Source organism: Pelophylax lessonae (genome assembly GCF_965119305.1).
Source record: "Pelophylax lessonae genome assembly, chromosome: 1".
Lineage (NCBI taxonomy): Eukaryota > Metazoa > Chordata > Amphibia > Anura > Ranidae > Pelophylax > Pelophylax lessonae.
Window position 1 is genome coordinate 269,913,251 of NC_138768.1, and position 26,962 is coordinate 269,940,212.

Below are 26,962 nucleotides of genomic sequence, written 5' to 3' on the forward strand. Positions count from 1 at the left end.
TTATTTTTACTGAACTTTATGTGACGTGTACAAAATAATACTTTATTCATTTTACTACACAGCAGCACACTGTGCTGGGCTTGCTATGCAGTGTCATGCCGGGCCACCTAGGGCAGTATGATATTATGCAGACATGTTGCATAATAGTGCACAGCTCTGGAATGCAGAGAAACACTGTGTTCTGGTGTGAACATGGAACATAGAAAACTGTTTTTTGTTAACATGGTGTGAACATGGAACATAGAAAGTTGTTTTCTGTGTGCCATTGCAGTCACCTGTGTTTTTCCTTGAGGAACAATGCAGGTAGCTTCACATAGTGTGAATGGGCCCTAAATCTGGCATTCACCAAACATTGCAGGTGAATGACTACATTTTAAAACACATGCACCAGGAAGATACACCTGCAGTGAATAGCAGGTGAATGTCACATTCACTGCTTTATACATACTGTTTATACCCCATAGATTTTTCTTTCTTTTTTTTTTTTTATATAATGGCATTTAACCACTTAAGCCCCAGAAGATGTTACCTCCTTCCTGGCCAGGGCCTATTTTGCGATTCGGCACTGCGTGACTTTAACGGACAATTGCGCGGTCGTGCGACGCTGTACCTAAACTAATTTGACGTCCTTTTTTCCCACAAACAGAGCTTTCTTTTGGTGGTATTTGATCACCTGTGCGATTTTTTGATCATGCGCTATAAACAAAAAAAGAGCGTCAATTTTGCAAAAATAACAATATTTTTCACATTTTTTTATATGAAATTCCCCAAAAAAAAAAAAAAAGTAAAAATCAAAATTTTTTTAACATTTTAGGCCAATTTATTTTATGCTACATATGTTTGGTAAAAAAAAATCGCAAAAAGCGTATTTTGATTGGTTTGCGCAAAAGTTATTGCGTTTACTAACTAAGGGAAAGATGTTTGTCATTTTCGTTGTATTTTTTTTAACGAGTAATGGCGGCGATCTGCGATTTTTTTTGCGGGACTGCGACATTACGGTGGACAGATCGGACCCTTGACTGACATTTTTGACACTTTTGGGGTTACCAGTGACATTACTACAGTAATCAGTGCTATACATATGCACTGTTACTGTAAAAATGACACTGGCAGGGAAGGAGTTAACTTTATTTGAGAGGGAGGGGTTAAGTGTGTCCCTAGGGGCGTGATTCTTACTGTGATTGGATGTGGCTACTGGTGTAAGAACAGAGATCAACGGTCCTATATAGTAGAACCGTGTGATCTCCATTCTTACACAGGGGAGAATGACAGGCGGCTGTGTTTACATTAGCCGTCTGACGATCGTGACGCACGGGGGGGTCCGTGAGTGAGCGGGAGTGGGGAAGCGCCTCCAGCGGCACGCCCTCGCTCCCCAGAGCCTCACAGGCTAGCGACGTAGACCTACGTCGCTTTGCCTGTGAGGGGCTGACTGCCGACGTAAATCGTCGTTAGGCAGTCGGCAAGTGGTTAAAAAGTTAATGTAATTAATTAAGTATTCTTGTTTTTAAAGTAGAACTAAAGGCCAAATTTCTATTTGGATACAGTTGTTTTTTTCCCATCTGTGTACCAATGGGGGGGATTTCCTTTCACCTATTTTCCTATAGCCAAAATAAGAAATGAGAGGAAATCACTCTAAAGCAGGGGTCTCCAAACTTTCTAAACAAAGGGCCAGTTTACTGTCCTTCAGACTTTAGGGGGCTGGACTACCAGTGGAGGTAGAAAATGTCCTAGTGTCCAGTGGAAGTAAACAATGCCCTATCTTTGGTGTTAGTGGGAGGACTAGTACCCCAATTGTTGATGTCAGTGGAAGGAATCATGCCTCATCGTTGGTGTCAGTTGGTGGATTTGTGTGCGTTTGTTGGTGTCAGTGGAATTAATAGTACGCATTGTTTGTGTCAGTGGGAGGAATAGTGTCCCATTGTTGGTATCGATGGAAGGAATTGTGCCCCATCGCTGCTGTCAGTGGAAGGAATAGTGCCCCATCGTTGATGTCATTGGAAGGAATTGTGCCCTTTTGATGGTGTCAGTGGAAGAAATACTGCCCCCCTTGTTGGTATCAGGGACATAAATGATGCCCCATTGTTGGTGTCAGTGGAAGGAACAGTGCCTCAAGGGCCAGATAAAGGCAAACAAAGGACCCCATCTGGCCCCAGGGCCGCAGTTTGGAGACTACTGCTCTAAAGTGAGGAGATCCCTGGTTGTCACCAGAACTAGGGTCCTGAACAGATGTAAATGTACAGATGGTCTGCTTTTGCATGACAAAATGTCTCCGGGACTCAAGTGGTTAAAGACTCTAGCTGGCAGATGTTAAAAATTGATCTAAACTTCATCCATTTTTTCTTGGAAAAAAAGTGACTGAACTGATGAAACGAACGTGTGAAAGGGGCCTATGGTTTAAACAATGCACTCCCTAAATGGGTAATATCCTCTCATCGGTAAAATTAAAGTCTGCTGCTTTTTGGAAACTCTACTATGATTTTGTCTTTAAGTGAAAAAGCTTGAGCTATAGTTACTCACTGAATTTATTTTTCTATCAGGTGCAACCACCATGACTATCAATGTGGAAATATTTTCTCAGGAAGCTCGGGCAGCAGCACTTGTCATGGTGGGGGTGATAAACTGGTTAGGCCTGGCTATCATCGGCATGGTCTTCCCCTTCGTAGTGGTAAGAGAAAACTGTATTGTAAAAATTGTTATTAAGGCCTCATGCACACAGGATTTTTAAGTTCCCTAGAACACAAACAGTGTTTTTGCAGAAAAAAAGTGCCTGACATTTGTAAAAGTGTCTAACACTTTTAAAAGCATTTAGGCGTGTTTAAAGGAGTTAAGTGTTTGGGCGTTAATACGCTTCATTGGCCAGAATAATTTATTCTGGCCATTGAAATGAATTAACGCTCAATTGCTAAATGTGCGTAGGATTTCCACGCGTATAGGCTTGTTTATATGTGTTTACAAGTGTCAAGCATTTTTTCTGCCCAAACTCTGCTGCTCCTGGGCACACTGGTAGAGGGATTTTTTTCCTGCCTCTAAACTCTCCTGCCATTAAACACTGCAAAATGTTCATTTGTGCATGGGCACATAGGCTAACATGGAGGGGAAAATGAAAAAAAAGCAGGAAAAAACGTCAGATGCCCCTAATAGCAGCTACAAAAACATCCTGTGTGCATAAGGCCTAAAAGTGAATAGTAACACATTAACAGAGGCTTTGGTACAAAAGGATTATCGTGCAACTCCATCGCAGAAAATTGATAAATCTCATATGTTAAAATTGCCCATAGGATTTTAATAAGAGCTGCACCCAAAGCAAAAAGTCAACACAATCTAAAAATATACACTTTTATTGAAATAAAAAATTAGAAATTCTATGAATTTTTTATTCATAAAATACATAAAAGGTGTATAGCACATATTGAAGCATGTATACATGGGAGAACAATAAATTGGAGTCCTAATGCTCAATAAGTTTCGTAAAGCAAAGTTCACCTCCTGAGGAGACAAGCATGTTATGAATGATATCTGCAGAGAGACCAAGTCATTGAAATATTCCACAAGAAAAGACAAAAAAAAAAAACGTTATCAAAAAATACAATAACAATTATGACTCTCCCATTAGATAGATAACAATGTGAAAATATGTAATATTGTTCTCTGGCAAAAAAAAGGATCCAACGGAACATTCCAGAGGCAGAATCTTGTGAGAAGGGCAGGGCAGAAGCCAGCAGGGAATACAACAGGTACAGCTGACCAAGAAAATCAAAAGGACTGAGGATAGTTATGATCCAATGTGTATACAGAGCAAATGTTAGATAGCAAACTGACAAGGTATACAAAGTGAATGAAAGTATCCAAAAGAGAAATGGTGAAAAGGTGAAAGTTGCCCTAAAAGTGAGTAAGATTCATATAAATCATATATGTTCCCTTATATACAATGGGCTGTCTCGTTAATATACACCATATTGCCAAAAGTATTGGGACATTTACACGCACATGAACTTTAATGGCATCCCAGTCTTAGTCTGTAGGGTTCAATATTGAGTTGGCCCACCCTTTGCAGCTATAACAGCTTTAACCCTTCTGGGAAGGCTGTCCACAAGGCTTAGAAGTATGTCTATGGGAATGTTTGACCATTCTTCCAGAAGCACATTTGTAAGGTCAAACACTGATGTTGGACAAGAAGGCCTGGCTCACAGTCTCCGCTCTAATTCATCCCAAAGGTGTTGTATTGGGTTGAGGTCAGGACTCTGTGCAGGCCAGTCATGTTCCTCCACCCAAGACTCCCTCATCCATGTCTTTATGGACCTTGATTTGTGCACTGGTGCGTGGTCATGTTGGAACAGGAAGGGGCCATCCCCAAACTGTTAGCACAAAGTTGGGAGCATTAAATTGTCCAAAATGTCTTGATATGCTGACACCTTAAGAGTCCCCTTCACTGGAACTAAGGGGCCAAGCCCAACCCCCGAAAAACAACCCCACACCATAATCCCCCCTCCACCAAAATGATTTGGAGGGGTGGCCCAATTCTTTTGGCAATATAGTGTGGATGAGCAAGTATGGGGTGGAGGAACTTGACTGGCCCGCACAGAGTCCTGACCTCAACCCAATAGAATACCTTTGGGATGAATTAGAGCAGAGACTGCGAGGCCAGCCCTTCTCATTCAACATCAGTGCCTGACCTCACAAATGCGCTTCTGGAGGAATGGTCAAACATTCCCATAGACACATTCCTAAACCTTGTGGACAGCCTTCCCAGAAGAGTTAAAGCTGTTATAGCTGCAAAGGGTGGGCCAACTCAATATTGAACCCCATGGACTAAGACTGGGATGCCATTAAAGCTCATGTGCATGTAAAGGCAGGCGTACCAATACTTTTGGCAATATAGTGTTTCCTGTTCCAGCATAATGTGCCCCTGTGCACAAAGTCAGGTCCAGAAAGACATGGGTTGAGTCTGGTCAGAGTTACAGGCACAGAGTGTATGGAAGAAATGGACTGGGTGGCAGAGTGACCTCCGTCCTATTGTACACCTTTGGAGTAATTGGAATGTGGTTTGTGTGCCAGGTCTTCTTGTGCAACATCAGTATTTGGTCTTACAAGTGCTCTTTTGGCACACATTTCCACATGGAGACTCCATAATCTTGTGGAGAGCTTTCCCAGGAGAGTGTAGGCTAATATAGCCGCAAAAGGGTGGGGTGACAACTTCATATTATTATCTGTGATTCTGAAATAGGATGTCCAACAAGCTCACATAGGTGTGAAGGTAAGATTTCCAAAAACCTCTAGCCTTATAGTGTATTTTTGACTATATAGAATATTAGTAGGTAAGGTAAACTATTCCAGTGTTTCTCAACCTTCTTCCAGTCGGGGCACCCTTGAAAAAGTATTTTCAGTCTTGAGGCACCCCTGTCCAAGGTTCAGTTAACGTTACTGTATGTTGTGGAACACGCAAAAAATCAGGCTGGTTCCTGACACAGAGACAAATTGTAACGCTGAGCACTCCGGTCCCTGCTTCTGGACCAGAGCACTCGCGGCGTTCATTCCAGATCCACTCACCTGTGCCCGCTCCGGCTCCCTCCTCCGCTCCCCGCTCACATGGTTCCCGGCGCGCGTGCCCCTGCACCATAAGGCGCGCGCGCGTCGGTTGTTTGAAATTTAAGGGGCCTGTGCACCAGTAATTGGTGCCTGGTCCAAACCTCCCTTCCTGTTTCCTGTGACCTGTTTCCTGTTTCTTGTTTCCTGTGACCTGTTTCCTGTTTCCTGTGACCTGTTTCCTGTTTCTTATATAAGTGACCTGCCCCTTCCAGCCCTTGCCGGATCTTTGTTGCCTTGTTGCCTTAGTGAAAGCGTTATTTGTGTAATCCTTTGCCTGTTGCCGAACCCTTTGCTAACGACTATCGCCTCTGAACCTGTGCTGCCTGCCCTGACCTTTGCTACGTCTGACTACGCCTCTGCCTGTCCCTTTTGTACTACGCCTATATCAGCAGTCGGTGAGGTTGAGCCGCTACCAGAGGACACGACCTGGTAGTTACCGCCGCAGCAAGCCCATCCCGCCTTGCGGCGGGCTCTGGTGAAAACCAGTAACTACTTAGAACCGATCCTACGGTACGGTCCACGCCAATCCCTCACTGACACAGTGGATCCACTCCCTGCACCGCTCCTGCTACCAGTCCGGACCCTGACAGTAAGATCCGGCCATGGATCCCGCTGATGTGCCTCTGCCTAGTATCGCGGACCTTACTACAGTTGTGGCCCAGCAGTCGCAGCAGATCGCTCAGCAAGGTCAACAGCTGGCACAGTTGACCGCCATGCTGCAGCAGCTTCTTCCAGCACAGCAGCAGCCGCCTCCACTGCCTGCATCTGCTTCACCACCGCAGCCTGTGGCCGCAGCCACTTCTAGAGTCCGTCTGTCCATGCCGGCCAAGTACGACGGTGATCCCAAGTTGTGCCGCGGATTCTTATCCCAATGCTCCCTTCACCTGGAGATGTCGGCTGACCAGTTCCCCTCAGAGCGAGCCAAGGTGGCATTTGTCGTTAGCCTGCTTTCGGGGAAGGCCCTGGCCTGGGCTACACCGCTTTGGGACCGCAACGATCCTGCCACTGCCAGTGTCCAGAGTTTCTTTCAGGAATTCCGGAGTGTTTTTGAGGAGCCAGCCGGGCTGCCTCAGCAGAGACTGTGTTATTCAACTTGTCCCAGGGGAGTTCCTCTGTCGGAGACTATGCTATCTTTTTCCGCACCCTGGCTTCGGAACTCTCCTGGAATAACGAGGCGCTCTGTGCTACCTTTAAGAAAGGCTTGTCCAGCACCATAAAGGACTTCCTGGCCGCACGAGAAGTCCCTACCAACCTGAGTGACCTCATCCATTTGGCCACCAGGATTGACCTGCGATTTGCTGAGCGACAAGAGGAACTGCTACAGGAAAAGGGAAGTGCTCGTCCCAGACGCTTTCCTCGTCTGGCGCCTATCTTCCAGCATCCACCGCAACCCTCTTCTGGGCCTCCCGCCGAGGAAGCCATGCAGGTGGATCGGTCTCGCCTGACCACGCAAGAAAGGAACCGCCGTAGAGACGAGAACCTCTGTTTGTACTGTGCCAGTACTGAGCACTTTCTAAAGGACTGTCCTCTCTGTCCACCGCGTCAGGGAAACGCTCGCACCTAGTCAACGTGGAATAGGCGTTGCTAGGTGTGAATACCTCCTCTCCACGCATTACGGTACCCGTGCGGATTTCCGTGTCCGCCAAGATCTCCTTTGCTGCCTCTGCCTTTCTGGATTCCGGTTCAGCCGGTAACTTCATCGACGCCTCGCTGGTGAACAAGTTCCACATCCCTGTGGTTCGTTTACTGAAGCCCATCTTCATCTCCACAGTTAATGGAGAGAGACTCGACGGTATGGTGCAGTTCCGTACAGAACCCCTCCAGATGGACATCGGAGTCCTGCATTCTGAGCGATTGGAGTTTTTTGTGTTACCCCATTGCACCTCAGAACTCCTCTTGGGTCTGCCCTGGCTCCAGCGCCATTGTCCCGTTCTGGATTGGACCTCCGGAGAGGTTCGAAGCTGGGGTTCGGCTTGTTTTGGCAGATGTCTCAAGTAGGTACGAGTCAAGTCTGCACCTGTTATTTCTCCTCCTCCCCGTCTGCCTGAACCATATGCGGATTTTTCAGACGTTTTTTGCAAGAAACAAGCGGAGGTGTTGCCTCCACATAGGCCATATGACTGCCCCATTGACTTGCAACCTGGCACTACGCCGCCTAGGGGAAGAATCTATCCTCTCTCCCCTCCAGAGACTCTAGCCATGTCAGAGTATATCCAGGAGAACCTGCAGAGAGGGTTTATCAGGAAATCCTCTTCTCCTGCCGGAGCAGGATTCTTCTTTGTTGCGAAGGACGGTACCCTTAGGCCTTGCATAGACTTTCGGGGTCTCAACAGCATTACTGTAAAGAACCGTTACCCTCTTCCCCTGATTACGGAACTCTTTGACCGGTTACAAGGCGCCAAGTACTTCACCGAGTTGGATCTCAGAGGGGCCTATAACCTTATTCGCATCCGAGAGGGTGACGAGTGGAAGACGGCTTTTAACACCCGAGACGGGCATTTTGAGTACTTAGTCATGCCTTTCGGGCTCTGTAACGCTCCAGCGGTCTTCCAGGAGTTCGTTAACGACATTTTCCGAGACCTGCTCTATACCTGTGTCGTGGTCTATTTGGATGACATCCTCATCTTCTCTACTAACTTGGATCAACACCGTGCTCATGTCCGCTTAGTACTCTCCCGTCTCAGAAAGAACCGTCTCTACGCTAAATTTGAAAAGTACTTGTTCGACCGTACCAGCCTTCCCTTCCTGGACTACATCATTTCTGCCAAGGGACTACAAATGGATCCTGCCAAACTGTCTGCCATCCTGGACTGGCCTCGTCCCTCTGGCCTTAAGGCCATCCAGCGATTCCTCGGATTCGCAAACTATTATAGACAGTTCATCCCGCATTACTCCACCCTTGTGGCACCAATTGTAGCCCTAACCAAGAAGGGGGCTAACCCGAAATCTTGGCCGCCCCAGGCCGAGAAGGCCTTCAGCGCTCTTAAGTCTGCCTTTGCCACCGCCCCAGTTCTGTCCAGACCGGATCCTACTATGCCGTTCTACCTGGAAGTAGACGCTTCCTCTGTTGGTGCTGGTGCTTTGCTCATGCAAAAGACTACGAGAGGCAAGTCGGTTACTTGCGGGTTTTTCTCTAAGACTTTCTCTCCCGCTGAAAGAAATTATTCTATTGGGGATAGAGAATTACTCGCCATCAAGCTGGCCTTGGAAGAGTGGCGGCATTTACTGGAAGGATCGGTACATCCCGTGAACATCTACACGGATCATAAAAATTTATCTTACCTCCAGTCTGCTCAGAGACTAAATCCCCGCCAAGCTCGCTGGTCTCTATTTTTTGCCAGATTTAACTTCCAGATCCACTTTCGTCCAGCGAGCAAGAACCTCAGGGCCGATGCCCTCTCTCGTTCGTCTGATGTCACAGGAGAGGAAGTCAAGCCACAGCACATTGTGCCCCCGGAATGTCTGGTCACCGTGGCACCTATAGACTTGCGTAACCTCCCTCCCGGAAAGACCTATGTTTCTCCCCGTCTTCACCTAAAGGTTCTTAAGTGGGGACATTCTTCTCTTCTCGCAGGACATCCTGGCGTCCGAAAGACTCTACAACTTATCTCCAGGAGATATTGGTGGCCATCCTTGGAGAAGGACATCTCTGAATTTGTACAGTCCTGCTCTGTATGTGCCAGAGACAAAACCCCTCGCCAAAGACCCGCCGGCTTTCTCCAGCCACTTCCCATACCAGAGACCCCTTGGTCCAATATTGTGATGGACTTCGTTACGGACCTACCACCATCTCACGGGAAAATGATAATTTGGGTCGTCGTAGATCGCTTCTCGAAGATGGCGCACTTCATCCTGTTGCCAGCCTTACCATCCGCACCTCAGTTGGCCAAGCATTTCCTCCGACACATCTTCCGGTTACACGGCCTGCCTTCACATATTGTCTCCGATAGAGGAGTCCAGTTTGTGTCCAAGTTCTGGAGGGCTCTTTGTGGACGGCTTAAAATCAAGCTGGATTTCTCTTCTTCATACCACCCTCAAACCAAAGGACAAGTAGAGCGGGTCAATCAAATCTTGGGCGACTACCTTCGCCACTTCGTTTCCTCCCGTCAAGACGATTGGGTCGACCTCCTCCCGTGGGCAGAGTTCTCCTATAACCACAAAGACTCTTCCGCCACCAACAAGTCTCCCTTCTTCGTGGTTTACGGTCGTCATCCTCTGCCTCCTCTGCCGTTATCCTCCTCCTCCGGTGTACCTGCAGTGGATGATCTGGTGCAAGACTTTTCTGCCATCTGGCGTGAGACGCGCCTGTCCCTCTTACAGGCCTCATCCCGCATGAAAATCCAAGCGGACAAGAAACATCGGTCTCCTCCTGTCCTGGTTCCTGGGGACAGAGTTTGGCTCTCCTCCAAGTATGTCCGCTTCAGGGTTCCTAGTTACAAGCTTGGTCCTCGTTATTTGGGACCCTACAAGGTCAAGAAGAGGATCAATCCTGTGTGTTACCAACTCCATCTCCCTTCCTCCCTTAAAATTCCCAACTGTTTTCATGTCTCCCTCCTCAAGCCTGCGGTCTTTAATCGCTTTTCCCCCAAGAATCTTCCTCCCACGCCTGTATCCGGTACCTCGGATGTCTTCTCCGTTCAGGAGATATTGGCCTCTAAATTGGTCAGGGGGAGAAGATATTTTTTGTTGGACTGGGAGGGCTGCGGTCCTGAAGAGAGATCCTGGGATGCAGAGGAGAATATCTTGGACCGTAACCTCATCCTCAGGTTTCTGGGTACCAAAAAGAAGGGGAGACCAAAGGGGGGGGGTACTGTAATGCTGAGCACTCCGGTCCCTGCTTCTGGACCAGAGAGCTCGCGGCGTTCGTTCCAGATCCACTCACCTGTGCCCGCTCCAGCTCCCTCCTCCGCTCCCCGCTCACATGGTTCCCGGCGCGCGCGCCCCTGCACCATAGGGCGCGCGCGCGCCGGTTGTTTGAAATTTAAGGGACCTGTGCACCAGTAATTGGTGCCTGGTCCAAACCTCCCTTCCTGTTTCCTGTGACCTGTTTCCTGTGACCTGTTTCCTGTTTCCTGTGACCTGTTTCCTGTGACCTGTTTCCTGTTTCTTATATAAGTGACCTGCCCCTTCCAGCCCTTGCCGGATCTTTGTTGCCTTGTTGCCTTAGTGAAAGCGTTATTTGTGTAATCCTTTGCCTGTTGCCGAACCCTTTGCTAACGACTATCGCCTCTGAACCTGTGCTGCCTGCCCTGACCTTTGCTACGTCTGACTACGCCTCTGCCTGTCCCTTTTGTACTACGCCTATATCAGCAGTCGGTGAGGTTGAGCCGCTACCAGAGGACACGACCTGGTAGTTACCGCCGCAGCAAGCCCATCCCGCCTTGCGGCGGGCTCTGGTGAAAACCAGTAACTACTTAGAACCGATCCTCCGGTACGGTCCACGCCAATCCCTCACTGACACAGTGGATCCACTCCCTGCACCGCTCCTGCTACCAGTCCGGACCCTGACACAAATGCTCTACTTTTTAGGGGTGCCAATAATTCTTAATAGTACCCCACACATTGGAGAACATGGGGTGCTTTTGGTGCGGCGCAATTTAAAAAAAGGGTCAGGTACTCCTTTCCCTGCATTTCTGCGGGTAGGGAAGCCAACTGAAATGCAGCCATGCAGATGTGAACACATACACACACGAACACAAACACACACAAGTATAAAGCCCTTTTAAAACGTTGTAGCACAGTACCTTTTTCTCATTCGCCCAGGTACTGCAATTTAGGGGAAGCAGAAGGCACAGCACACTCCTCTTCCCTTTACTTTCACTTTTGAAGCTGAAGGAGCTCTCTCACAGTGCTGATGTACAGTTCGGCAGGGGATTGGGAGATTGGACTCATCTGACAGCCCTTCTCTCCCATGATTCCGAGGCACACCTGAGGACCTCTGGCGGCACACCAGTGTGCAGCGGCACACTGGTTGAGAAAGGCTGAACTATTCCATACAAACTTTATTTGATGCCTCCACAAATGATGTCTAAAATTATCAGTTGTCATATTCCAACCATATACAGGACTGAAAATAACATATCAGCTTGAGGAAAGTTCTTCCACTAAAGATTGGAAGATCATGCGAAAAAGTGTATAAATAGAGGGAACATAGTGAAAATGAGTGACAATTTTGTGGGAACTGATTTGTAGAAGAGCTACTGAAAACAATATTTCACATTAAAAATTTTAAGCTTTAGAAAACACTGTCCCTATTGAAATGCTGTTTGAATGATTTCCATCATAAAAAGATGGAAATAGATTTTTCATCAAAATGTTACTACAGCCATCTAGTGGTAATGTCCATTTATCCCTGTGAGTATGCTAAGATCACTTACTAGAAGGTAAGGGACATGTGCTAGTGATGCCCATGGAAAGTGCGCACTACAGGACCAGTGGAGGTTGGTGGCGATACACAGAAGACGAAGGCAGCCACCACACCTAAGGACTGATAAGCTGCAATAATTTTACATTTTTGCTTGCGTTTAGATATGCTTGAGTAGAATGTCTTTATTAGCTGTATATTATGGGTGTGGATTGTGCGTTCACTCATTTGCTTCTCACTTTTCTTTCAGGCTACAATGGAGCAGTATTGTTTCCTTATGTTTCTCGGCATCATAGTAATCTGCGGGGTGTTCCTATACTTTTACCTACCAGAAACGAAAGGAAAATCATCACTTGAGATAAAAGAGGACTTCAACAAATACAACTACACAAACCAACCTAGCATAGAGCGCACCCCTGAGATTTTTGTGATCTCTACTAAATTCTAGCTTCACAAAGCTTCAAACATCTGTACCACAAACTGTTTTTGGTCAAGACTTTTTGATACTTCTGAAGAGATGCCAAGCAGTTCTTGGAGCTTCTGTTATTCACACAATAGTGTGATATGTACCGCAAAAACGTGATGTTTTATATACTGACTGTGCACAGATCTAGAATTTTATTTGTACTTCTGATTATTTTCATTGTTTTTTTGAAGAAAATATTCCAGATGGATACATATATTTATTAATCAATAGCGTGAGCTTCTTTTAAACCTTTGATCAGCAGGAAGCATAGAACACATCATTGCGAGTCAAAGGATTTAAGAGTTTTTGCCAAACACATCCATAACTTTAGTACTGTTTTCCTAAATATATTTGTGAATGTGATTCACTTAAACACCACTTAACATATTATCAAGGATCTATCATTAAGGTCAAGCCCTTCATGAGTTCTTATGGCATAAACTATATCAACATAACTACATCACATTATTATTTGGTCTTTAAAAAAAAAAAAAAAAAAAAAAAGGTAAACTCCTTCTTTAACCACTTGCCTACAGTGCACTTTCACCCCCTTCCTGCCCAGGCCACTGATGTGCGCTAATGAGGCGGCACTGATGGGCACTGATAGGCTTGCACTGATGGGCACTTATGGGCACCGATGAGGTGGCACTGATGAGGAGGTACTAATATGCCGCACTGATGAGCACTGATGAGCACTGATAGGCGGCACTGATGAGCACTGATAGGTGGCACTGATAGGCACTGAGAGGTGGCACTGCTGGGCACTGAGAGGTGGCACTGATGGGCACTGAGAGGTGGCACTGATGGGCACTGAGAGGTGGCACTGTCGGGCGACACTGATGGGCACTGAGAGGCGGCACTGATGGGTGGCACTGATGGACACTGACAGGTGGCACTGATGAGCACTGACGGGCGGCACTGATGAGCACTGATGGGCAGCACCATCAGTGCCCACACTCAGTGCCCATAGTGCTGCCAGTCAGTGCCAATCAGTGCCTAGATGAGCTGGCACTGATGGGCACTGACTGGCAGCACTATGGGCACTGATTGTGGGCACTGATGGCGGGCATTGTGGGCACTGATGGTGGGCAGTTATGGCATTTTATTTCACTCTTGTGTAATCAGGGCACTGGTGATCAGTGCCCTGATTACATTTCTCTGTGTCCCCTATGAGGAGGCTGACAATGTGAGCCGAGGAGAGCCAAATAACGGTGTTCCGTGAGAATTACCTACCCCGTGAGAAAAACCTACCCTGGCAGTGCGCATGCTCACAGCCGCTAGTGCGCATGCGCACTAGTCTGAAATGATGACTGTTCCGTGGAAAAAACCTACCATCGCGGCGGGTACATTAAAACAGCTGTACTGCAATATGAGTAAGCTCCGCTCCTTGCCCTGTCACTTCCCTGATCTTGTCTACTAAATATAAAAGCGGCTGGCGGCTCCGTGATTTATGTTGTCATACAGCCGCCGCCGGTTTTATATTTAGTAGACAAGACCAGGGAAGTGTCAGGGATAGCAGTGGAGATCACATGATATTTCTGGCGAGCTGTTTTAATGTAATTCCGCGGCGTTACAGACACTTTCGTACACCGGAAGTGACGAGGGTAGGTTTTTCTCACGGGTAGGTAATTCTCACGGAACAACGGCACTTCCTCATTTACATGTGACCGGCTGTGATTGGACACAGCCGATCACATGGGTAAAGATCGGGATCGCGCCGTGTCCTAGCAACACGTTGCGGTCACGATCGCCGCTCCGCTCGCCCCCGGGGCGCGCGAGAGAGGTTGTTCTGGTGCGCCGTCATATGACGGTGTCCCAGGATAATAGCTACACCGCTCCGCTGTCATTTGACGGCGGGCGGGTAGTAAGTGGTTAATTTATAAAGCAAAAATAAAAAAAGATCATATAGTCGTAGACTACAAGAAACATTTTGAGTGTTGCATGCTATGAGAGAATGCAGAGCTCATTATTTTTAACCAGATACACCCTATCTTCTAGACTTGCAATAAAATAAAAAGATCTGCAAGAAAAGATGTTCAGTGACTGACTCTATATACAGTACATATATTATTGAAGCAAAATTAAACTCCACATTTTTTTTATTAAATGGGTCCCCAGGAGCTCCATGCTATAATGTGCTAGTATGCACAGCATATTGGAACATTATGACAGACTTACCTGCCAAAGGATGCTCCCCAGTGCTGTGCCATCAGCACTCTGTGGTCACACACGCTTCCATCTTTTCCAGATCTTTCTTCTGGATTCAGTCTGTTAGCATGGGGGCCACATTATCACGGCAAAAGGAGGTACTGTAAATGTATGCTGTGCTGCACATGCACAGTCAGTGCACATTACCACTGACAGTCAGGAAGACATATTTATGACAGAAGAGAACAATAGGGTCTCTTCTGTCATATAAACCAATTTAACCACTTAAGCCCCCGAAGATTTTACCCCCTTCCTGACCAGGGGGTATTTTGCGATTCGGCACTGCGTGACATTAACGGACAATTGCGCGGTCATGCGACGCCGTACCTAAACGAATTTGACGTCCTTTTTTTCCCACAAACAGAGCTTTCTTTTGGTGGTATTTGATCACCTGTGCAATTTTTTGATCATGCGCTATAAACAAAAAAAGAGCGTCAATTTTGCAAAAATAACAATATTTTTCAAATTTTTTTTATATGAAATTCCCCCCCAAAAAAATGTAAAAATCAAAATTTTTTAACATTTTCAGCCAATTTGTTTTATGCTACATATGTTTGGTAAAAAAAATCACAAAAAGCGTATTTTGATTGGTTTGCGCAAACGTTATCGCGTTTACTAACAAAGGGAAAGATTTTTGTCATTTTTGTTGTTTTTTTTTTAACGCGTAATGGCGGCGATATGCGATTTTTTTTGCGGTACTGCGACATTGCGGCAGACAGATCGGACCCTTGACTGACATTTTTGACACTTTTGGGGTTACCAGTGACATTACTGCAGTAATCAGTGCTATACATATGCACTGTTACTGTAAAAATACACTGGTAGTGAAGGGGTTAACTTTATTTGAGAGGGAGGGGCTGTGTGTGTCCCTAGGGGCATGATTCTAACTGTGATTGGCTATGGCTTGAGCTGTAGGAACACTGATCAATGGTCCTACATAGTAGAACCGTATGATCAGTGTTTCTACACAGGGGAGAATGACAGGCGGCTTGTTTACACTAGCCGCCTGACTTTCTCCCCCGACGATCGCCGAGTGACCGGCGGACATGGGGGGGCCCATGACCGCGCGGGAGCGCGCCTCCGGCGGTGCGTGCTCGCTCCCCAGAGCCTCACAGGCTAGTGACGTTTATATACGTCACTTTGCCTGTGAGGGGCTGACCGCCGCAGTATATCTACTTGCGGCGGTTGGCAAGTTGTTAAAGTGTAAGTCCACCCTAACACTAAAATCCCTGCATTTATAGACATCCACAATCTAACACTAACCTATCTAGAACAGTATCTCTCCTGCGCTCAAGTGGTATGTGAGAAGGTAAGTGGTCTGAATGGTCTTTATGCACTCCACCTATGGTCTTGCTGCCCCCTCAGGATGAGAGAACTACACTTCTTTTGGCTCTGAAGAAGAGGGTTCTCCCTCTGAATGCGTCAGCCAGGCATATGCGGACACCATCACGTCATCCAGCACCATAGGAGTATCCAGGAGGCGTTTGGTCCCAATTTCTTACATGCGTGCATACGTATGTCATAAGTTTGTGAGTATAATGTATGCTACCTTTTTGGATTTTAATAAACTTTTTTAGTAGTAATGGACAAGGTCGATGCACCCTTCCCTAACCTATCTAGCGCTGTAAAGAAGAAATTAGTGTACATACCTTTTTTAAGCAGATTTGATTTAGTCTCCAGCAGCGGAAGCTCTGCAGAGCCAACAACGGCGGTTAAAATAATAGGAAGTGATGTCTTCCATAGACTAATATGGGGCTTTCATTGTCGTTTGTGTCCTCTGCACCCGCCTCAATGGCAAAGCAGCGGCTGACAGCTCAAAGTGGGATCCGATCAGATCGGCTTCAAAAAAGTTATTTTTACTGATTTATTCTTTACAGGGCTAGATACTGTAGGTTAGTGTTAGATTGTGGATGTCTGTAGATGCAGGGATTTTAGTGTTAGGGTGGACATCTAATTTAAGCTATACAAATCTTTTTTGAGGTGGTGAGAAAAACCTTGTAGAAAGGATTGGCTGTGGATGTAGTATATTTAGATTTTGCTAAAGCATTTGTACCAGCAATGTGTAAGGTAAAGTCTACAGGCTTGGAAAAATCAGTTTGTACATGGATAGAACAATGGTTAAAAGACTGAATTCAGAGAGTAGTGGTTAATGATTCTTATGCCTCGTACACACGCAATGATTATCGGCCGACCGATCGTCCGACTTTTGTCCAGAGTGGTGTTTTGTTGGTTGCAGTGTTAATTTCGTCAACTAAAACCGACTAAAACGTTTTCGTCGACTAACACAATTCAGATGACTAAAATACAACTAAAACTAAAATGGCATTTTAGTCAAAAGACTATAACTAAAACTAAATCAAAATTTGCTGCCAAAAATTAACACTGGTGCATGCTCAAAGCATAAATAATAACCTATTAGATTTTTCACTCCAGGACCAGCAGTAGTATATAATGAGTTTGGAAATTGTAGAGAAATGCTTAAATAATGCATTACAAATTACAATTGAACTACACCCATTCGATTATAGATGACTAAAATGAGTTTTAGTCGACTAAAATGTAGGGCGTTTTAGTCGACTAAAATATACTGGAGTTTTAGTCGACTAAATACGACTAAAACTAAAACACTTGCAGAAGACTAAAATAGGACTAAAACTAAAATGCCATTTTAGTCCTAAGACTAAGACTAAAACTAAATTGAAATTTGCTGCCAAAATTAACACTGGTTGGTTGGAATGTGCCTAGACTGCACACGAATTTTCTCGGCCAACAAAAATCTACTTCAGAAGTGATGTCATGTGCTGGTTTACTTTCCGTGTGTTTTTTCTTCTCTGAGCATGCCCAGTCTTGCTCATCAGATTTTTTGTCTGCCGAAATCTGTACTGACTGACGGAAAATCGGCCGTTGTGTTGACAGCCAACAAAAATTTTATAGCCTGCATACCAGATTTTTTTCGGCCGAAAAGTCCGAGTCGGTTGTCGGAAGCATCATACTAACAAGCCGAAAATCGGCCGATCGGACGTTGGCCGAAAATTCCCGGCCAATAATCGATGCGTGTGTACGGGGCTTAACTCTGAATTTTCCAAGGTTGCCAGTGGTGTACCCCAAGGTTCAGTGCTTGGACCATTACTCTTTCATATATTTATAAATGATATAGGGTCTGGGATTAAAAGTTTTGTTTTTTTGTCTTCCTCTGGATCAACTGTAGGTATAAGATTGTATAATTTTTATTTCTCCCTTCTATTGGTTGAACTGGAAGGACTTGTGTCTTTTTTCAACTGACTAACTATGTAACTATATAATCCCTCTCCACAGTGTCCAAAAAAACACTTTGGTTATCTGACTTTCATCTAGACTAAATAAGCATTAGAAGCTAGAAATGTAAAGGTATATATTGCACCTTTCTGTTTGTTCTTTTTATTTGTTTATTTGTGAAAAATATTCCCCCCCATCCCCTCCCATTATTTGGTTCTCCAGACTTTCTTTTGAGAGCCGGTTCACATTTGTGCGGCTGCGGCGTTCGCATGTAATGTCGGAGCGCACTGCTCCTTCATTACATGCGATCGGCTGTGCGGTGCGAGTTTAGCCATACAGTTTGTATGGCTAAATTCGCACCGCACCCGCAGCAAACACGCACAGGACCCTTTTTGGCAGCCGCATCAGGATCCGATCGCACAGCGGTTCACACTTGTGCGATCCGATCCTGTGCGAACTGCAAGATCGCACTGCGATATGCGATCAAACTGGGGGTGTCGTTAAGATTACATTGACACCCCCAGCGTATCGCATATGGCAGTGTGAACTGCCGGGGGTGCGTTTGCGATGCGGGAACAGGCTGCGGATTCGCAGCCTTCCCGCATCGCATAAGTGTGAACCGGGGCTCAAGGAGTTACATTTTCATGGCACTCAACAGATTAGTCTAAGCTTTTACAACATGCTTAACTGTTGGAGCTTTAAAAATACTGTATAATAATAATAATAATATGATAACCCTTTCTGAGGAATGTACGCATATATGGGCCTCATGGAAGTGGATCTTCTTCCAAACTGTGATAGCCTCCGACTAACTATTACAAAGATCAGTCATTGTACAGCCCACCCCTTTGTTGTTTTCTCCTCTTGGAGAAAAATATACATTGTGTCTCTTTCTCCTTGGTATAGGAGAAAATAATTGACAAAGTGTGTGTATAGAAAAAAAAAAAAAAATAATAATAATAAATAAATACATTTTAAAGAATAAGGTTAGTGTTAGGTTCAAGGTTACGGCCAAAGGTCAGAGTTAGTGTATTTTAGGTAGGAATGAAAAAAAAAATAATTTATTTTCAGCCTCGGTGAGTGTCAGCTTGTTTTAGGTAGGATAAAAAAAGCAAAAATGTGCACTATTGTTTCTGGGCCCTACTATGGGTACAAACAACAAATAATATACACATATGGGGTATCGCTGATATCATCTGGAGCAGGAGGATTTATTTTGGGTTGTACTTTGGTGGTAGGTTATGGTATTAACAAGAAATATACAGGTATATTTTAGATTTTTTTCTATTTTGTGGCAATTTACAAGGATTGTATATCTAACAAAGAAAAAACAGTCAGATACAAAAGTGCTTTATGTGAGCTTCAATAGCCATAGCGAGTACCAAATTCAGCCATGAGCAAGACATGGCCATTTTAACCAAATAGGAAAAAGTGACAGCTACCCTGGTTCACATGACCCACCAGAGCCAAAACTGTTTCTAGTCTTGGGTGAGCTGTCATTAGCCTAGGGGTACCAATTTCAAGAGATTACTGAATCCACCCCTTAGATCTTGGCAATCAACCCAGACTCACATGCTTTATGGCTCCTTACAGAATGAGGGTCAGTTCACACTGGTCCCACATGCATTCTGACTTCGAGAGCACAAGTCGCATGACACGTCAAAATCAATAGTTTCTTATGAGAGCCATCTTAACTTGTCCAACTTGTGTCAGTCCAGCTTTGAAAAAGATTCCTGCACTACTTTGGACCAACTTGGGCAGAATTTTAGTCCAGTGATTTGAATGTAAGTCACATCCAAGTCGAATCATCATCTTAACTGATCCAACTTGTGGCATGTGCTCTGAGGATCTTGAAGGTGAACTCCCACGCCAAAAGGTGCTTTGGAGTGCAAAGCACCCCCCTGCCCCAAAGCACCCACCTCCCCATGTTGAGGGCATGTGGCCTAGTATGGCCCAGGAGGGAGGCCTGGTGGCTCACCCCCCCCCCCCCTTTTCTGACCTGCTGGGCTGCATGCTCAGATAACATTCTGGTATGGATTTTGGGGGAAACCTCACACTGTTTTTCTTTTATCATTTTAGCGTGGGGTTCCCCTTCAAGATCTATAATAGACACAAAAGGGCCTAGTATGGATCTGGGAGGCGGCTGTCTCTCCTCCTGTTGCTGAGGAAGGTGGTCCAGGCAGTCAGCCTAGGGACCAGGGGTTGAGCTGTGCTGCAGAGGTTTCAGTGAGCTGACCAAGCTGGTGGGCAGAATACTTCTGGAAAAACAGTATTATGAGTACTTAAGCATCTGCCCAGGGGTCTGCCTAAGAGAGGGGACCACTCCAGAGGGGTCAAGGGGATCCAGAATTCAGCTAACCCAGAGGGCTACAGTAAAGGGGGTGCCAAGTTGTTAAGCCCTGATGATTAGAGGGTAAAGGGGGAGCCAGGAAGGGCCCTGAAGTTGCTTAGCAGTGCAGTCTACTATTAAAGTCAGCTACCTCAGGAAGAGAGTACCTCAGGAAGCTAAAATGACTTTTTCACAGTCAAAGGTGAAATACAGTAAGCGGCCTAGCCGTGACTAGCTCAAACAGCGTTAACCAGCGTCAGTCAGCGTAAACCAGCGTCAGTCAGCATTTTTTGTACAGTCCCTGCCTTCATAGTTCAGTTATTGGAATATCCCACTCATCCCTTCTCCTATCCAGGTTCCTAATAAAACATAAAAATCAAAGAAACTGGACTGGTCCTTGTCTGAGGTAAAAACACTTGGAAACATGTCAGAATGGTCTACTGTTGCTAATAGTAACCCAGGGGAAACCACACACAGCAGCTCCCATGGGAGTAGTGCTACATAAATTAAACTGGCGTGAGGTTTTTATCCATACCAGAAGCAAAGGAATTGTTTTGATTGGTCAAAGGACAAGTCACAATCATCTCAAAGTCAGATCCCGTTCATTGAAGTTGCATGGAAGTTGGACATAAAGTCGCAGGGCAAAGTCAGATTGGAAGTTGTGCGACTTCCATGTCAGATCAGTGTTAACATAGCTGCTGGAGCTCTTTTCCGTAAGTACAAGTCTTTATATCAGGTCACCAAGATCTAAAGTCTGCTAAAACGGGAGACATACGGGTTCATACACTTAACCGGTTGCCGACCGCCGCAAGTACATTAACTGCGGCAGTCAGCCCCGGCCAGGCAAAGCGACGTACCGGTACGTCACTCGCCTGTCACTGGCTTGTGAGCCAATATCGGGCGCGCGCCCGCCCCGGCTCGTTCCCTAACAAGTCAGTGCGTGTAACCGGCGGACCCGATGTCCGCCGGTCACTCGCGATCCTTCGCCGGGAAGGGAGAAAGGCAGGCGGCTAATGTAAACATGCCGCCTGTCATTCTCCCCTGTGTAAAAATGGAGATCAGATGGTTCTACTATGTAGGACCGTTGATCTCTGTTTTTACACTAGTAGCCATGTCCAATCACAGTTAGAAACACGCCCCTAGGACACACTTAACCCCTCCCTCTCCAATACAGTTAACCCCTTCCCTGCCAGTGTCATTTTTGCAGTAACAGTGCATATGTATAGCACTGATTACTGCAGTAATGTCACTGGTAACCCCAAAAGTGTCAAAAATGTCAGTCAAGGGTCTGATCTGTCCGCCGCAATGTCGCAGTCCCGCAAAAAAAAAACGCAGATCGCCGTCATTACCCACCAAAAATGACAAAAATCTTTCCCTTTGTTAGTAAACGCAATAACTTTTGCGCAAACCAATCAAAATACGCTTTTTGCTATGTTTTTTTACCAAACATATGTAGCATAAAACAAATTGGCGAAAATGTTAAAAAATTTTGATTTTTACATTTTTTGGGGGAATTTCATATAAAAAATGTGAAAAATATTGTTATTTTTGAAAAATTGACGCTCTTTTTTTGTTTATAGCGCATGATCAAAAAATCGCACAGGTGATCAAATACCACCAAAAGAAAGCTCTGTTTTGGGGAAAAAAAGGACGTCAAAGTAGTTTAGGTACAGCGTTGCACGACCGCGCAATTGTCCGCTAAAGTCACGCAGTAAAAAATCGCAAAAAAAACCCTGGTCAGGAAGGGGGTAAAATCTTCCGGGGCTTAAGTGGTTAAAAAGAACACTGGAATACATCTTTTAGGTCTAGTTTATCTAGTAGAAAGGAAGCATCTTCTGGATTTAAAAAGTCACTCTTTGGCAGATTACATGTGCATTAATTGAAGCTGAACTCCAGGAAAAAAAACTATTTTCAATAAGCATGTCGGTAACGTCTTACTTTCTATCCAGTGTCTTTGTATAACATATTTCGGCAGCATTCCTTGTTTATCTTTATGTAGCACCTCCCTACTCCGAAGAGGCAGATAGAGCCCCTAGGTAGTTTAGTGGGCTAGCTTTTCAAACCTCACAGCGTAATTCTTGACTCTGTGAGGTGGCAGAAATTCAGTGCTAGTCAATTAAGGAAGTTTAGCAGAATTTATTAGGCACTGTAAATTCAAATAGAGAGTGGTTGGGGCACAGGATACCCAAATGAGTGCACGTCACCGGCAGATTGCTCCCGCTGTGATTATACACAGCGGGAGCCAATCGGTGGGTACAACGGACTCGATGACCACCAGCACCCGCTGATTGTTTGGTACAAAGGCAGAACGGCAGTCTGCCTATGTAAACAAGGCAGATTGCCGTTCTGTCAGTAGGGAAGGCATGGATCCTGTATTCCTGCAAAGGAAGGACATGGATCTACAGTATCTCACAAAAGTGAGTACACCCCTCACATTTTTGTAAATATTTTATTATACCTTTTTATGTGACAACATTGAAGAAATTACACTTTGCTACAATGTAAATTAGTGAGTGTACAGCTTGTATAACAGTGTAAATTTGCTGTCACCTCAAAATAACTCAACACACAGCCATTAATGTCTAAACCGCTGGCAACAAAAGTGAGTACATTCCTAAGTGAAAATGTCCAAATTGGGCCCAATTAGCCATTTTCCCTCCCCGGTGTCATGTGACTCGTTAATGGTACAAGGTCTCAGGTGTGAATGGGGAGTAGGTGTGTTAAATTTGGTGTTATCGCTCTCACTCTCTCATACTGGTCACTGGAAGTTCAACATGGCACCTCATGACAAAGAACTCTCTGGGGATCTGAAAAAAAAGAATTGTTGCTTCACATAAAGATGGCCTAGGCTATAAGAAGATTGCCAAGACCCCAAAACTGAGCTGCAGCACAATGGCCAAGAACATGCAGCAGTTTAACAGGACAGGTTCCACTCAGAATAGGTCTCGCTATGGTCGACCAAAAAAGTTGAGTGCATGTGCTTAGCATCATATTCAGAGGTTGTCTTTGGGAAATAAACATGTTAGTGCTGCCAGCATTGCTGCAGAGGTTGAAGGGGTGGGGGGGTCAGCCTGTCAGTGCTTAGACCATACACCGCACACTGCATCAAATTGGTCTGCATGGCTGTCATCCCAGAAGGAAGCCTCTTTTAAAGATGATGCACAATCAAGCCGCAAACAGTTTGCTGATAACAAGCAGATTAAGGACTTGGATCACTGGAACCATGTCCTGTGGTCTAATGAGACCAAGATAAACTTATTTGGTTCAGATGGTGTCAAGAGACTTTGGCGGCAACCAGGTGAGAAGTACAAAGACAAGTGTGTCTTGCCTACAGTCAAGCATAGTGGTGGGAGTGTCATGGTCTGGGGCTGCATGAGTGCTGCTGACACTGGGGAGCTACAGTTCATTGAGGGAACCATGAATGCCAACATGTACTGTGACATACTGAAGCAGAGCATGATCCCCTCCCATCAGAGACTGGGCCCAGGGAAGTATTCCAACATGATATTGACCCAAAACACACCTCCAAGATGACCACTGCCTTGCTAAAGAAGTTGAGGGTAAAGATGATGGATTGGCCAAGCATGTCTCCAGACCTAAACCCTATTGAGCATCTGCAGAGCATCCTCAAACGGAAGGTGGAGGTGCGCAAGGTCTCTAACATCCACCAGCTCCGTGATGTCCTCATGGAGGAGTGGAAGAGGACTCCAGTGGCAACCTGTGAAGCTCTGGTGAACTCCATGTCCAAGAGGGTTAAGGCAGTGCTGGAAAATAATGGTGGCCATACAAAATATTGACAATTTGGGCCCAATTTGGACATTTCCACTTAGAGGTGTGTTCACTTTTGTTGCCAGCAGTTTAGACTTTAATGGCTGTGTGTTGAGTTATTTTGAGGGGACAGCACTGTTTTCAGCACTGGATTTACACTGTTATACAAGCTGTACACTCACTACTTTACATTGTAGCAAAGTGTCATTTGTTCAGTGTTGTCACATGAAAAGATATAATAAAATATTTACAAAAATGGGAGGGGTGTACTCACTTTTGGGAGATACTGTATATCTGATAATGTTTGGCAGAATATCTTGGAGCAGGTGCTTTCTGTATCTGTATCGCCACAGCAATGCTTATTCCATTTGTTTATAATTTGCAGGGCCCATCTGTATGCGCACGGTGCTCAGGGGCTCCTGCGGACTTACTCCACGTTATGGAAATGTCCCAAATTGTTCAGATACTGGCGCAACGTACTGAACACCATTAACCGTGCCTATCAAACCCGCAGAGATTTAAACCCTAAGATATTCCTCTTGGGCTATCTAGATGAAGAAACATTTACACCTGATGTTATTACACCTTTTTAATAGGCCGCTATTCACAACACGTAAAACAATTGCATTTAAGTGGTTGTCTCCTGGGCCTCATACGCATGGGGATTGGCAACTCCAATTCAATAATGCTTTATTAAAAGAACAACAAGTGAATCGTAATAGAGGTACAGCTAATACATTTCATAAAGTTTGGGAGTCCTGGCTGGCAGTCCCTGGTTTAGCCCCTTTCTCACTGGTGTCCTAGAATACTAAAGTGCTGGTTGGTTGCATAGGTGTAATAAATCATTTTTAGGTTATTAACCTTTGAGCAAGCCTTATTATCAATCGGTGTAGGCATATTCATGGCCTTTCTGTTATGTAAAATAGATAGGATCCGGTGTGCGGAGGACCAATGGAGCAGAGAGGGGTCAAGTTTCAGGAAAGCATTCCCAGTTTGTGAGTAATGCAAACTGCCCCCTGGGGGTCTGCCTAGAGAGAGGGGACCACTCCGGAAAAGGTCAGAGGGATCCAGGAGCTAGCTGGTGAAGGAGCAAGTGTAAAGGGGGTGCCAATTTTGACCCTGTAGAGCAAAGGGGGTGCCAGTGTGTGGACCCTGAAGTCTAGAGGGGTGCCTAGTGAGAGGACCCTGAAGCGTAGAGGGGGTGCCTAGTGAGAGGACCCTGAAGTACACAGGGGGCGCCAGCGGTTGGGCCCTGAAGTGTTAAAGTGTACAGCGTGCAGTGTACAGTGTTGAGAGTTGCAGAAGCAGTATAGAGAGGCTACCTCAGTCAGGGAGGACTGGAGGGAGAAGTGTTCGGGACTTTTGAGCTAACCAGAGCATCAGGAGTCAGTTCTCAGTACAGTCCGGAACTTTTGAGCTAACCAGAGTGTCAGAAGTCAAGTTCAAGTACAGTACAGCAAGTCTGTGTTTTTCAAGCGCCAGCAAGCGTTGGTCGGCATCCAGCCGGCGTCAAGACAGCGTTGAAAGGCATTTTTCCACAATGTGTCCCATTTGTACCTAGTTGAGCCAGAGGAGTATCCCACTCATTGTCTATGTGCAAATGTGTCAGCGCTGCTCTAAAAATTGTGCAATAATAAATTATACTCCACTATACCATTTAAATACAATAACTAAATTAATATTGTTAATATACTAAATAGACAATTACTTAATAAATTAATAAATAATACCGTTAGCATAAATAAATAAATCTAGTGACAGTATTACATGCAGTGACAATAAAGTGATAAGTGCTTGTGCAAAAATGTTATAGCTGAGCTTCTCCTCCTAATATTTAAGAGTCCTTTCATCAAACTGTCCAAATATAAATCAACAAAGTCCGGGCCACTAATCTACATGCGGGGCGCCGGACGCATGGAGTTCAATGGGGTTTTTTTCTTCTTCTGAAGCACGTGATTAGAGCCAGAGGCTCTAATAGGCTTCAGAAAAGGGTGGACCCGGGGCGAAGAGCAGTGCGCCCCAAGCCCACCCATTGTGTGACAATAGCCAATGTCACTATTGTCACACGGATCCTCCTCCTGGCCAATCAGGAAGCAGGTCCGAGACCCGTTTCCTGATTGGCCGAAAAGCGAACCTTTGCCATTGGCTAAGGAGGAGGAGGAGGACTCGGGAGATGCGGAGGACTGAGGAGGACTGAGGAGAAGCCGCCGCTGCATCAGGTAAGTGCACTGGTCTCTTTGCATGCTGTGGTCACTCTGCATTGAAGGGGGCACGCTGTGGTCACTCTACATTGAAGGGGGCATGCTGTGGGCACTCTGCATTGAAGGGGGTATGCTGTGGTCACTCTGCATTGAAGGGGGCACGCTGTGGTCACTCTACATTGATGGGGGCACGCTGTGGTCACTCTACATTGATGGGGGCATTACACTATGGAAGTTTATTTTATTCATATGACGGATGGTAAATGGTGGTGAGGAGGATAGAGCCCTGGAAATAACATCATAAGGACAGTCTGGAGTGACCCCCATCCCTGAGAGGAGGTGTGTGCCTTGGTGGAGATCTATAAGGCTTATCTCTTACCGTTTTCTGGTAAGCAGGGAGGAAAGAGGGGAGCACAGCTCACAGCACTGCAGCACAGTGTGAACTCACGTTTACTATCCAGTGTGCCCAGTGGACACTGATCACTTTGTTGATTTATATTTGGACAGTTTGATGAAAGGACTCTAAGGCCCCGTTCACACTGGGGCGATCCGACTTCCCCAGGCGACCACAGAGGTCGCGGCGCGCTGCTCGCACCCCGACCTCGGAGCGGCCGGCACGGACTTCATAACATTGAAGTCTATGCAGGTCGCTCCGGGTCGCCCCAAAGAAGCTCTGGACCCTTTTTCTAAGTCGGAGCGACTTGTGTCGCTCCTATTAGAACGGGTCCATAGCTTCTGTATGGGAGGCTACCTACGGCGACCTGTCAGGCGACCAGGTCGCCTCA

General features: G+C 45.7%; 1 protein-coding gene across 2 annotated transcripts in view; it reads left to right on the plus strand.

Moving 5' to 3' along the window:
* Positions 1-12,503, plus strand: part of LOC309551801 (solute carrier family 2, facilitated glucose transporter member 11-like) — a 70,427-nt gene extending 57,924 nt beyond the window's left edge. For both annotated transcript variants that reach the window (XM_082252494.1, XM_082252493.1), the window contains 2 exons: positions 2,538-2,665; positions 12,201-12,503. In XM_082252494.1, the coding sequence (XP_082108620.1) occupies positions 2,538-2,665; positions 12,201-12,398 (326 nt within the window). In that variant the 3' untranslated portion in view covers positions 12,399-12,503. The remainder of the gene's footprint in view (positions 1-2,537; positions 2,666-12,200) is intronic.
* The last annotated feature ends 14,459 nt before the right edge of the window (positions 12,504-26,962 follow it).